Here is a 12,778-nt window from a genome sequence, read left to right as displayed (position 1 = left end):
GCAATTTGATCACTTGCCAGTTCGTCCCCCCCGTCTTCGACCTTCTCAGACGTAATCGACGACCCCGACCCGACAATTCTGCCCAACCAGTTTTGTGAACTGATTTACTTATGCAGACCGACCTACGAACCCTAAGCTGTAACTAACCAAGTATCTTTGACCTCCGTCTTTCACCACCTTGATGGAGTAAGTAAATAATCTTGCTTTGCAACCGATAAGCATCCGCCTAATTAATTCCACTCCATACGTCACAAGTACCCACCTGACGAACCCTTAACTGCCCGGGTGGGAGTCAGGGAGAGCTGCTGGCCAGCTGCCCTGGGTCCCGACAGAAAGGACCTCATGGCTTCATCCACACGTGGTGTGGATGGTTGGTTCCCCGGGGATGCCTGTGCGATACGCGCTTTGGCACATGGCAGGTTACTCTGGGTGGGGTAGGGGAGGTTGGTGCCACTGCTGGGCTGGACCTAGTAGCATTACCTGGGGTCCTGGAGGCCTCCTGGGGCTGCAGCAGTAGTGATTCTGCTGTGTGGAGCCTGGCCAGTAGTCACAGCACAGCTCTGGGCAGCCCAGCTCTGCTTTTGAGCAGCGTGTGCTGCCTGTGTATGCACTGCTGCAGTAGTGATTCTGCTGTGTGGAGCCTGGCCAGTAGTCACAGCACAGCTCTGGGCAGCCCAGCTCTGCTTTTGAGCAGCGTGTGCTGCCTGTGTATGCACTGCTCCACTTTTTTTTTCTTGGGTTTTTTGACCCCAGGGGTAAAAAAAAAAAACCATGGAAAAAAATGTGGAGCAGCACATGTACAGGCAGCACTTTGCAGCGTGGAGAACATCTGAATGCGTGGTATGTGGCACCACAGTCATGTTTGTGGCACCACATACCATACAGCCACGTTCCTCTGGATGCGGCCCATGAGGTCATTTAGTCCAGCCCCCTGCTCAAGGCAAGATCCCTAACTAATGTATGTCCAATCTGCTCAAAATTTCCAAAGATGGAGAGTCCACAATTTCTCTAGGTAGAGAGAGACAAAAGCTTTTTTAGTTCAGGTCAAAGAAAATATTTTGTTTGATTCCCAAAATCCCATTTTTTTCTTTGCCTTTGCAATTTGACCAAAAAAAAATTGTATGTTAACATGAAACAATATTGCGGGGGGAGTGATTAGAACATTCAGTAAATCGTAATAACATGATCTACTTAGAAGTTTCATAAGCATTCATGAAAATTTTGCCCTCCGTCCTTGAGGGTTTGGTGGACAAGCAGTGAAGGCATTTGGCCAGAACCATATACCAGTATTCAGCACTAGACTTGTGCTAAAGGCTGGCCCTTTCAACCACCCTGTGAACAAGTATCCAGTCATTTCAGCTGGAGAGTTAAACTCAGTTGGATATGATGACAACCATATTCCTTCCTTGTGAGCTTTTGGTTACAGAAACTGGAGTCTTAACCATGCTAGCCTGATGGGTTATTAAGGCCCAGGGCAGACTTTTGATCCATGAAATCCCTACAAGGTTTTATACAGATTAAAAAAAAAAACCACTGGTTAAAAACAAAAATCACCTTCAACACATGGGCAAGACCTGAGCAAGAACACACAAGACATAGGATGAAGCAGCATTTTACTGACTACCGAGCCCCGATACTTGCCAGAGACAGGACTAGAAAGACTGGCTTTGCTCCGATGAGCACCCACGAGCCATGTTTGGATTCTTCTCATTTGTACATTCAGTGCTTGTGATCCCCTCCAGCTCCACAGCTCATGGGCGTGTCCAGTGCCCTTCCAAGGGAGCAGATGTGTGAATGGAGAAAGCAGAAGGTAGATGTGAAGGGGCTGGCCAGCTCCCTGTCAGTTCCTTTTGCTGGGAAAAGGACCTGGAGCATGGGAAGGTGTGACAGGTAGCTAAACGTTCCTTGCTTTGTAACCCCAAACCCTACTGGAATCTATTTTCACTCATCTTGCCCTTAAAAGACCACCCCATCTTCCCAAACACAAATGACTTGGGCTCCAAAAAAATGAGAACACACTGCCTCCAACCCTCATATTTCCAAGAAGTACAACCCTGCCCCAGGTAATCTTAAGAGGGGCAGTGGTCATGGAAAGAGCTGTGACACTCAGTTTAGTGGCAACAGTGTATTCCAGTGTCTAGTTCTTGGCCTGCACCTTTGTGTGTGGAGAGTGCTCTCCAGCTGATGTTCATGCAGGTTTCTTCAGCAGGGAAGAGTTGAGAGACAGCTGAGAACACAAATTTCAAACATAGGAAATTGTTTCTTTTCCTCAGTGGGAATCCTCTTCTGCTGTTTTCCACTCATCTTTTGCCTCTCCTGAGCTGGCAGGTCTCTTCAGTCTCCTGCTGGAGGATGCCCCTCATCCACCTGGCCTTGTCTGCCCAGCAGATCACTTCCTCCTCAACCCCTCCACCTTGTTTTTATAGATGCAAACATGAGGCAAGGTAGGGGCTGCCAGGTGAACCTCAACCTAGGGGTCAGAAAGGGTCTCCATGGCTTTACATTTCTAGGGTAGAGGGGCCACACTGCCAGCCCTCAAACCTGTAGCAACTTTGCCAATGTCCTTCTGTAGCATCTAGGCAGACTGTATGAATTTGTGGGGAGACATCTCCTTCCACAGTCCGAGTACAGCAGACTGACCAGACCTTGTCCAGAGTGGTGTGGGAGATAGGTCGTCATGTGAATGCAAAGGCAGGAACTGAAATGCACTGGCAGCAACACTGGGATCTTGATACCACCCAGTGTGTGACTACCATGGAAGGAACTCAGAGGAAACAACAGCAAATCCTGTTGGTACCCGCACTAGAACACAATGATCCAAGTCACCCCCGTTCAGGAAATATTTAATCCAAGAGCAGATTCACAGTGGGGCTCCTAGGATGACCAGAGGAATGGAGAGTTGATTTTCTGAGAGGAGACTAGAGGAATTTGACTTATTCCATCTGGCAAAACAAAGAGAGAGACTGTTCTCCCCAAATACATTGGAGGCAAACACCAGGGAATGACAAAGGCCATTGGAGCCAAAGCGCAATGCTGGCACCAGCATGGATGGGATGAATTGGGCATGACTACATTTCTGTATTGGAACTGTGAAGAAGGCTTCCAACTCCTGGAGCAGGGAGCTGCCTTGCAATCTGTTGAAGGGAAAAACCTAACCATTCTTTTAAGGTGGACCTTGTTAAATTTATGAGCAGGCTCATATGACACAGTGCTTATGACAGCAGGAGACTGGACCTGAAGAGCCAGAAGCAGTGATCCTGTGCTCCTCTCATCTCCTTCCATGTAAGCATTCCCAGGTGTCACTCATGGTTAGAACACCTTTGGACAGAGCAGTCACTAGCAACCCTTTAATATACACAATCAGAATGCTATTCTGTGTTTTATTATTTGATATTAAACACTATTTATTCTGCCCTTAAATCTCTTTGTATGCCCCTGCACTTCAGCTGAATGGCAATGAATTGATTTGTACGTGCTGTTAGGGGGGGAAGGGGCAGGGAAACTGGGAGATCTGGGAGCTGGAGGGACAGTTTGAGCTCATGGGACAAGCATGAGGTGGGCATTGCTGACAATACCAACAGCGTGGTAGTTAATGATGTCACCATTTAAGCAGTTACCAAAAAGTTTCAGAGTGAATAACCTGGAATAATGAATGGCGCAGTTCATGCTCCTTCTGCAGCCAATTTTAGGCTGGCTGCAGACTTGGGCAGGCATCTGTTTTATGTCAACATTTTGCAACCTTACAGCCATATAGTTATTGGTTGATAGAAGGACCATATGCAGAGTGAGTGGTGGGTTTTATGGCCAAGGAATAGCTGGAATGCTGCCTCATGTCTGCCTCTGAACTCCTCCAATAAACCAGGAGCTGCTGGAGGGATGAGATTTACTACCTGCCATGTGCCTAGTTCCATTCTCACTCCAGTGAGCCCTCACTCCATGCTCACTCCAGGGACCTGAGATGGCTCCTGATTAAGGTGTCCCAATGGTTCTGCAGTCATGGTTTGGAGAGACTTTCTACTAGGGGTGACAGTAAGGCTCCTGATAGGGGGCAACCCTATCAAGGCTGAATTAGAGGCTCATGAGGGCACTCAGCGGGCATCTCTGGAAACTTGCAAGGAGGCTGAGCCCACAGAAGAAGCACCCTCCTTTAGAGATAAGAGGAGGATGGCCCCCAAGCCTGCTGGCCAGAATGCATCTATCAGGTGCAAAGGATGTGGATACCTGGTGCCCCAAACACCTCCCTGGACCAGGTCTAGGAAGTCTTTTCCTTCCAGAGGGTTGTCAGGCTCCCTCCCAGGCTAGTTTGGTTGGTAGGTGGTCAGCAGAGTCTCCCCCTGGCAAATTCCCAGCACTGCTGGGCCCTTCTCCTTAGGCTGTGTGAGTTGGAATGGACCCATCTCCAGAAGGGTCTCCCTTCCAGGCTGGGTGGGTGGGGAGAGGGCTTTCTGTGGCAGAGTCCCCCTTCCAGGCTGTGATGGCACCTTCTGCACCTGGGTCTCCTTTCCATGTTGGGTGGGCAGCCATGGTGCCTTCTGTGGCAGTGGGATCCCCCTTCCATGCTGTGTGGCTGGGGATCGTGCCCTCAGCAGCTGGGTCCCCCTTCCAGGTGGCCACAACAGCACCCTCTCCTGTATCAGGCTTCTCCTTCCAGGTCACGGTCCCACTGGCCCCATCAGCCTCTCCCCCCTTCCAGGCTGTGTGTGTGGCTACATGGCGCTCTAGCAGGGTGCGGTGGGAGAAGTACTTGTTGCAAATGCAGCACTGGAAGCGTTCAGGGCGGTGTGTGCGCATGTGGACATTCAAGGAGCTCTTCTGAGTGAAGCGCTTGCAGCAAATGGAGCACTGGAAGGCCCTGACACCTGTGTGCGTCACCATGTGCTTCAGCAAGTAGTCCCGCAGTGAGAAGGAACGCCAGCAGATAGAGCACTGGTGGGGTTTCTCACCTGCAACAAAAGATAGCAGTCAGCTTTGTGGCACTGAGCCCACAGTCCCTGATGCCTGCTTCAGTCATAATGCTGTACCCCTCTCATGCCTCCAGATGCCTTTGCCACGATGCCACAGCCTAGTCCTGGGGCCCTACACCTCAGGTCCCTGCTGCCCCATCTCAGCTGCAATACTGCACCCGAGTCCTGGTGTTTTCTGCCTGACACTGCACCCTGGCCCTGGTTCCCCATGTGTCTGCTGCAAGGCTGCAGCCTGGGTCTCAGTTTCCCACATCACAGGCCCCCAAAAGAAATGAACCATTTATCAGAAACCAGCCTGGATGCTCCTCTCAAGAAGGGACTCCCCCCCTACAGCCTGGGGTGACCCTGCCTGGAGTCTGTGCACCTTCACCCCAAATCCTTTCCTCTATGTGGATCTGGGGAGACCTTGATTGGGATCCCTCAGGAGAGAGGAGCCAGACTCTCTAAATTAGTACAGCGCAGAGGCCTGGAAAATGGGAATAACTGGAAAGACCTTCTCAGACAAGCACAGACACCTGCTGATGGCAGAGAGCAGTGATGCATCACCAGGATGGAGTCCCATCGCTGCCTGGTAATGCCGGTGTCACTGGGACACAGCCCCAGGTCATACTGACACTGCAAAACCTAGGCATTTCCCTCCTACCCCATGGGCTATTTTGCCTCTTGTGCTCCATGGCAAGAGGAGCTATAAAACTGCTCACAGCTCTCAGAACTACTCCCTGCTTGAAGCTCTCTAGATCAGGCCCCTCCTTCTCCCCCCACACAACTCCATGAACATGAATCAACCCCACGCCCTCCCCAAGCACTGCTTCTACCTCTGCCTCTGCTTCAGTGTCTTCATGCACATTTGGGCTCTAGGACCTTTGTTCCTGCTCTGTGGACAAGAAATCTCCAGTGCAGGAAAGAGCTGTAACTCACTGCAGGCACTAGCTTCTTTTTAGAACAGATCCATAGCAGACATTAAAATGGTTATACAATTGGGATTTGAAGAACCAGGCCAGATGAGCATGGCAGAAAGTGTGATTTTTGGGGTCAGAGATAAAATTCCTCACATCTCAGTTACATAACTGTGGAGTGGAGAGCCCAGGTTTGGGGAACAGGTTATCTGATGTAAGGCTGCATTGGTGCAACTTTCAATGGCAGGGATCTGGGGCTGCTTCCAGGGATTGGCTTGGGGAGAGTCCTGGGCCTTGGAGTTGAGACCTGGTGCAGCCTCTGGGGATTAGTCAGGGACAGCCCCAGGTTCCACTGGAAGCATGCAGTTGGAGAGTGGGGAACTTTATAGCTCCTAGCTACAAGGTGGCCAAGTGGTGAAGGCTGTAGCCTACTAATCCAGTGTGTGCTACATGCATGGGTTTGAATCCCATCCTTACCTTTTGTAGGGGGAGAGGAGTCCAGGAAAACTGGCTGTACTTTAAAGAAGCCTTACTGAGAGTGCAAGATCCTGATGCACACGAAGACTAGCAAGTATGGCAGAAGACCAGCTTGGTTTAGCAGGGAATTCTTTTGTAAACTAAATCACAAAAAGGAGGCTTATAAGTGGAAAGTTGGACAAATAACTAGGGAAGAATATAAAAGCATTGCATGGGCATGCAGGGATGAAGTCAGGAAGACCAAAGCACAATTGGAGCTGCAGCCAGCAAGGGATGTGAAGGATAACAGGAAGGGTTTCTACAAGTATGTCAGTAGCAAGAGGATGATCAGGGAAAGTGTAGGTCCTTTATTGAATGGGGGAAGCAACTTCAACAGAGGGTGCAGAAAAGGCTGAAGTGCTCAGTGCCTTTTTTAACTTAGTCTCACAGGCAAGGTCAGCTCACAGACTACTGCACTGGGAAGCACAATTTGGGTGGGGAAGTGAGCAGTCCTCAGTGTTGAAAGAACAGGTTAGGGACTACACAGAAAAGCTGGACGTGTACAAGTCCATAGGGCCAGATGGGATGCACCCAAGGGTGCTGAGGGAGTTGGCTGATGTGACTGCCACTGGCCATCATCTTTGAAAAATCATGGCAGTTAGGAGAAGTCCCAGATGATTGGAAACAGGCAAATATAGTGCCCATCTTTAAGAAAGGAAAAAAAGGAGATTCCAGGGAACTACAGACCAGTCAGCCTCACCTCAGTCCCTAGAAAAATCATGGAGCAGAACCTCAAGGAATCCATTTCTAAGCACTTGGAGGAGAAAAAGGTGATTAGGAACAGTCAGTATGGATTCACTGGGACATGTCATGCCTGACCAACCTGATTTCCAATGTGGGGAGATTGGTGGATGTGGTATACCTTGATTTTTGCAAGGCTTTTGATACAGTCTCCCATAACCTTCTCCCAGGCAAGCTAAGGAAGTATGGGCTGGATGAATGGGCTGTAAGGTGGACAGAAAACTGGCTAGAGCATTGGGCTCAGAGAGTAGTAATCAATGACTTGATGTCTAGTTGGCAGCCAGTATCAAGTGGAGTGCCCCAGGGGTCAGTCCTTGGGCTCGTTTTGTTGAATGTCTTCAGCAATGACCTGGAAGATGGCATAGAGTGCACCCTCAGCAAGTCTGGCAGATGACACCAAGCTGGGGGGAGTAGCAGATACGGTGGAGGGTAGGGCTAGTACTTAGAGCGACCTAGACAAATTGAAGGATTGGGCCAAAAGGAATCTCATGAGTTTCACCAAGGACAAATGCAACATTCTGCACTTAGGACAGAACAATCCCATGCACCGACGCTGGGGGCTGACTGGCTGGGCAGAAATTCTTCAGAAAAGGACCTGGGGATTACAGTGGATAAAAGCTGAATATGAGCCAACAGTGTGCCCTTGTGGCCAGGAAGGCTAATGGCATACTGAGCTGCATTGGTAGGTGTGTTGTCAGTAGCGCAAGGGAAGTGATTATTCCCCTCTATTCAGCCCTGGTGAAGCCACATCTGGAGTACTGTAGTTTTAGGCCCCCCACTACAGAAAGGATGTGGACAAATTGGAGAGAGTCCAGAGGAGGGCAACAAAAATGGTAAGGGGGGTGGGGGATATGACTTATGAGGAAAGACTGAGGGAACTGGACTTTAGTCTAGGGAAGAGGAGACTGAGAGGGGACTTAATAGCAGTCTTCAACTACCTGAAGGCAGGTTTGAAAAGGATGCAGCTAGACTGTTCTTAGTGGTGGCAGATGATAGAAAAAGGAGCAAATCTCAAGTTGCAGCAAGGGAAATTTAGGTTAGATATTAGGAAGAGTTTTCTCACTAGGAGGGTAGTAAAACACTGGAACAGGTTACCAAGAGAGGTGGTGGAAGCTCCATCCTTGGAGGTTTTGAAGCCCAGGCTAGACAAAGCTTTGGCTGGGATGATCTAGTTGGGGATGGTCCTGCTTTGAGCAGGGGGTTGGATTAGATGACCTCCTGAGGTCCCTTCCAAACTTAACTTTCTATGATTCTATACCTGCACACTGGCTGTACACGTCCTGGACTTGTACCTTCCACACTGTGGCACATTCAGTTAGGCATCATGGAGCCTACTTTCCCTTGCTACAGACCCCATATAAGCCTCCACACCCTGTCTTTAAATGTCTGTGCAGGGGGAACCTATAGGCTCCCCATACAGGCTATTTAAAACCACAGCATACAGCCTGATGGTGCATGCCACATGTTCAAATCTATGAGCAATACAAACAAACCACAAATATGGTTACAACTTTGCTGAATGTGTGGCATGTTGCAATCTGTGGCATGATAAACATATACCACACTATAAGTGTAATGTCTTCCAGGTGCCATATGCCTCTGTGACCAGATGTCCTGGGTAGGGAGCAAATTCCCCTTCCACTCCAGGAGAACAATGGGGCAGTGTCTGTAGCCTCAGACTCCAATGCCCAAATCAGTAGTTCTCAACCATTTTAGATGCAAGGTGCCCCTTATTAGATTCAAGGCAACTCTTGAAAAGTGCCAGGTTTTAGCTTTCACTTGTTTCTTGACTACAGAAAAATAACAGCAATTATTCCGTTGCAAAGAACTCAGAAAGACCATAAGAGGTCAGAATGTCCTAATTGACAGTAAGGTTTCTTGTTTGAAATCTGTGCGTTTATCGTAAGAATCATGTGTACGTGTCTGCACACCTAACAGTGCTAATATTGTGTAGTGTCTTTAGAAGGATCACATGGCATCTAGGATGCCAAGGCACCCTACTTGAGAATCACTGACCCAGACTCTTCCCACTGAATGGAGACAGGGAGTAAGGGGTATCTCCCCCTGACCTGTCCCCAAGGGTCCATGCCCCTTGGAAGCCCCAGAGGGACCAACACCTGCCCCTCACCTGAATGGATGAACATGTGCTTGGTGTAGTTCTTGCGGGAGCTGAAGGTTTTCTGGCAGTGGCTGCACTGGTACGAGGGCTCAGGGCAGCGTGAAGGCCCGGGACGCTGGGCCTGGTCACTGTGTAGGGTCCCTGTTACCATGGTGCCTGGGCTCAGTTGCACCATGCTGTTGGCAGCACCCGTTTCTGGCTGGACACTGTAGAAGCTTTGGGCCACACCTGGTTGTGGCAGGTGGAACTGGAAGATGCTTGTGGTGGTGGTGCTGGGCCCTGCCCCTGCTGCAGCAGCCACACTGACCTCGGCCTTCAGCTCCCGCTGGATGCCCAAGCCAGAGACAAAGGCCATGCTGCGGGGTTCAGGGGCCCGGGCTGTGAAGCCTGCAGGGGCTGGCTTAAAATCTCCTGCCAGGGTCCTCATGTTGGAGGCCTCAAGGCTGCAGTCAGAGTGAAACTTCTCACCATCCCGTGAAGCTGCTGCTGCCCCCTCGCTGCCATCCTCACTCTGCCAGGTTGGGATGAATGACTCGGAGAAGACATCCTGACCGCTGAAGAAGTCCTGCCCCTCAACAGGGGTGTAGTCCAACTGGACACTGTCCTTCCTGGCTGTGCCCCCACCCCCACCCCCAGGGTCCTCGGCACTGCGCATTTTGGCCTCGCCACAGCTGGGAAATGCCCCGCCACCACCACACTCACTGAAGCAGCTCAGCTTGTTGCCCCCAGCTTCCTCTTCTTCCTCATTGTCCTCTTCCTCTTCATCCTTGATGATGACGGGTAGTGTGTCTGAGAGTTGCAGCCTCACTGGCTGGCGCTGTTTGCGGCTGTGACAGCTGGGCTGCACCTCAGAGGGATGAAGGCCCACATATGGACCTTCCCCATCGCTGCCAGCTGCTGCCAGCTCTCCCTCTGAGGCTGGCCGCTCCCTGCCTTCCCCCAGCTGCCTCTGCTGAGAGGAGAGCAGGTCACGAAGTTTGTAGCGCACTTCAGAGGCACAGAGCAGCTTAGGGGCTTCCAGCTGGGGAGCCCCAGGAGGCTCCATCTCATTGGGTCGGGAGGAGGAGGGGCAAGAATCACGCAGGAGAGCCACAGTGCCTGGGCTATCCTTGGACTGCTCCTGGGATTTGGCAGTTGGCACCCTGGGCATAGCGAGAGACATGGAGGGGGCAGCAGGAGGGGGTTTTGGGCTACGGCTCTGTGAGATGATCTGGGTGCATTCATCAATAACTGTCTTTATCTGGAGGATGGAGGCGGCTGTGAGGATCTGCAGGGCCTCAGACTGGGCCACCACCAGGGAGCCACTGTACATAAACTCCACCAGCTGCTGCACCACCTGGCTGGGTACCACAGGGGGCACCTCTATTTCTGAGTAGCCCAACAGCAGCTTGTCATGGAAAAAGGGGCTGCCAGCAGCCAGCACACAGCGGTGGGCCCGGAGCGTAGCCTCATGGATGTGCACTGTCACATCACAGAAGTGCCCGCCCAGGCGCTGCCCATTCAGTGTCTCCAACAGGGACTTGCTGAAGTTCTGCAGGTGGATGTAGTGGACAGCTTCAGCCATTGTTGCTCTGGCAGGCTGAGAGGAGGTTTCAGGGGCACACGTCAGTGAAAACAAATAGAAAAGTGTTCAGAAGGCAGCTTCAGGACTTGCTGGAGAGTAGACACACATCAGAGATGTATATGGCTGCTTAGGCCTGAGGAGTGGTATCCATATCACAAGCAATCGCTTTGAGCAGAGGGCCTTCAAGGGAGTTCATAAACAAGGATGTGCTTCTTGTAAGACCTGAGAGAGAAAGACATGAAACTAACAAAACTCCCTTCTCATTTTAGCCATACTCCACTCTTGTCTGAATTGCTCCCACTCCCAGCCTGTCCCCACAAAAATCCTTTTTAAGGAATGTCCATGCACTCAGCTCACATAGGGCAAGGATATGTTGAGGTTCAAAAGGGTCAAAGAGCAATTTTTATGGGAAGGAGTGAGAGGTGTCTGAAAAGGGCTGTGGCCACAGTGAGTCTTGGGTGGTGAAAAGATTAATAAAAATACTAATTCTTACCTCTCAAAAGGTCTGCAAATATGAGAAATGTGTGCTGGTTTAACTTAAGTTGTGAACTGAAACCATTGCAGCTACTCCTCAGGATATCCCTTTGATCTTAGCATAGAGTATCTTAGCATAAAGCAATCTGTTATTAGTTGAGTTTATTTTGCCTTGGAAAGTGCTTAACCCAAACTGAAAAGGGTAATTCTTATACTAGAATTAAAGTGTCCACCCAGAACATAATGTTCCAGATTATGTTCTAAACGTAAGGTGCTGTACCCTAGGGAACATAATCAAAAAAAAAACAAACCCAAAATGGATGACACCTGGCTGAATGGCAGCACTATGGAGAAGGATCTGGGAGTCTTTGTAGATCAGACTCAGTATGAGTATGCAATGTGATGCTGCTGCACAAAAGGCAAATGCAGTTTTGGGATGCATCAACAGATGCATGAGGTGCAAGACATGGGAGGTGATAGTGCCTCTCTACTCAGCACTGGTTAGGCCTCATCCACAGCACTGCATGTAGTTTTGGGCTCTACATTATGAAAAAGGACATGGAAAAGCTAGAGAAGGTCCAGAGGCAGGTGACAAAGAAGATACGGACTTTGGAAAGCAAGTTGTATGAGGAGAGGATGAAGGAGCTCAGCATAGTCAACTTGCAGAAAAGATGCTTAAGAGGGACAACCTTCAAATACTCAAAGGGCTGCCATAAAGAAGACAGAAAACACCTTTTCTCTCTTGCTGCAGAGAGTAGGTTATGCATCAGTGGCTTGAAGTTCCAGCAAAGTAGGTTTAGATATCAGAAAAAACTTCATCACTGTTAGAACAATGAGGCAGTGGACTAGACTGCCTAGGGAAGTTGTAGACTTGCCATCACTAGGGGCGTCCAAGAAGATATTGGACAGCCACTTAGGGACAATCTAGGTGTAGCTATGCCTATGGTCTACTAGGGGTATATCCTATGCTTTTGGCCTTTGCTGGTTGCCACATGGGGCCAGAAGGGAACTGTCTCCCTGCTACGTGTGTCAGGGTTTTTTAAAGCCTTCCTCAGAGGCACTGGGTACTGGCTACAGCCAAGGCTGGAGGTTTTGACTATGGTGTGCCAATGCTCCTGCTGGCAGAGGTTCCTGGCTAGAGGGTCTTGGCTGTCTGCTATGGGGCAGACTGATCCTTTATTTGGGGTCAGGAAGGTATTTTACTCCACAGTCAAATTGGTATAGACTATGGAGGCTTTTGCCTTTCTCTGTAGCAGGGGGCATGGCCCTCTTCTAGGGATCTCTTAAGCATATTTTAACAATCTTTTATAGAAATAGGACATTGGCTGCTGTGGTGCTCTTGCTTTACCTGTGTCAGACTAAGGTGTTATGTCTTATGGGCTTGGGACAGAAGTTACACACACCTAAACCTGTTCAACTGATCAGAAACTGATTTAAACCTGTAACAGAACAGAAGTTCAGTGTGTGGCGGGCCAGTAGGGGGCGCTCCTGCGTTGAGCCACCC

The 12,778-nt window shown here is 50.0% G+C and overlaps 2 protein-coding genes across 2 annotated transcripts in view; both read right to left on the bottom strand.

Moving 5' to 3' along the window:
* LOC102387024 (zinc finger protein 420-like) overlaps positions 1-12,778 on the bottom strand; it is a 143,234-nt gene that overhangs the window by 85,631 nt on the left and 44,825 nt on the right. The gene's annotated exons all lie outside the window — the stretch shown is intronic.
* Positions 757-12,778, bottom strand: part of ZBTB45 (zinc finger and BTB domain containing 45) — a 16,034-nt gene continuing 4,012 nt past the window's right edge. Inside the window, exons 2-3 of the mRNA XM_006027471.3 lie at positions 9,246-11,022; positions 757-4,943 (exon numbers count right to left, since the gene is read on the bottom strand). Of these exons, the coding sequence (XP_006027533.1) occupies positions 4,369-4,943; positions 9,246-10,800 (2,130 nt within the window). The 5' untranslated portion in view covers positions 10,801-11,022 and the 3' untranslated portion in view covers positions 757-4,368. The remainder of the gene's footprint in view (positions 4,944-9,245; positions 11,023-12,778) is intronic.

The sequence above is a fragment of the Alligator sinensis genome, unplaced genomic scaffold (assembly GCF_000455745.1).
Source record: "Alligator sinensis unplaced genomic scaffold, ASM45574v1 scaffold496_1, whole genome shotgun sequence".
Classification (NCBI taxonomy): domain Eukaryota; kingdom Metazoa; phylum Chordata; order Crocodylia; family Alligatoridae; genus Alligator; species Alligator sinensis.
The sequence above is the reverse complement of the archived record's forward strand: the minus strand, read 5'-3'. Positions and strand labels throughout refer to the sequence as shown.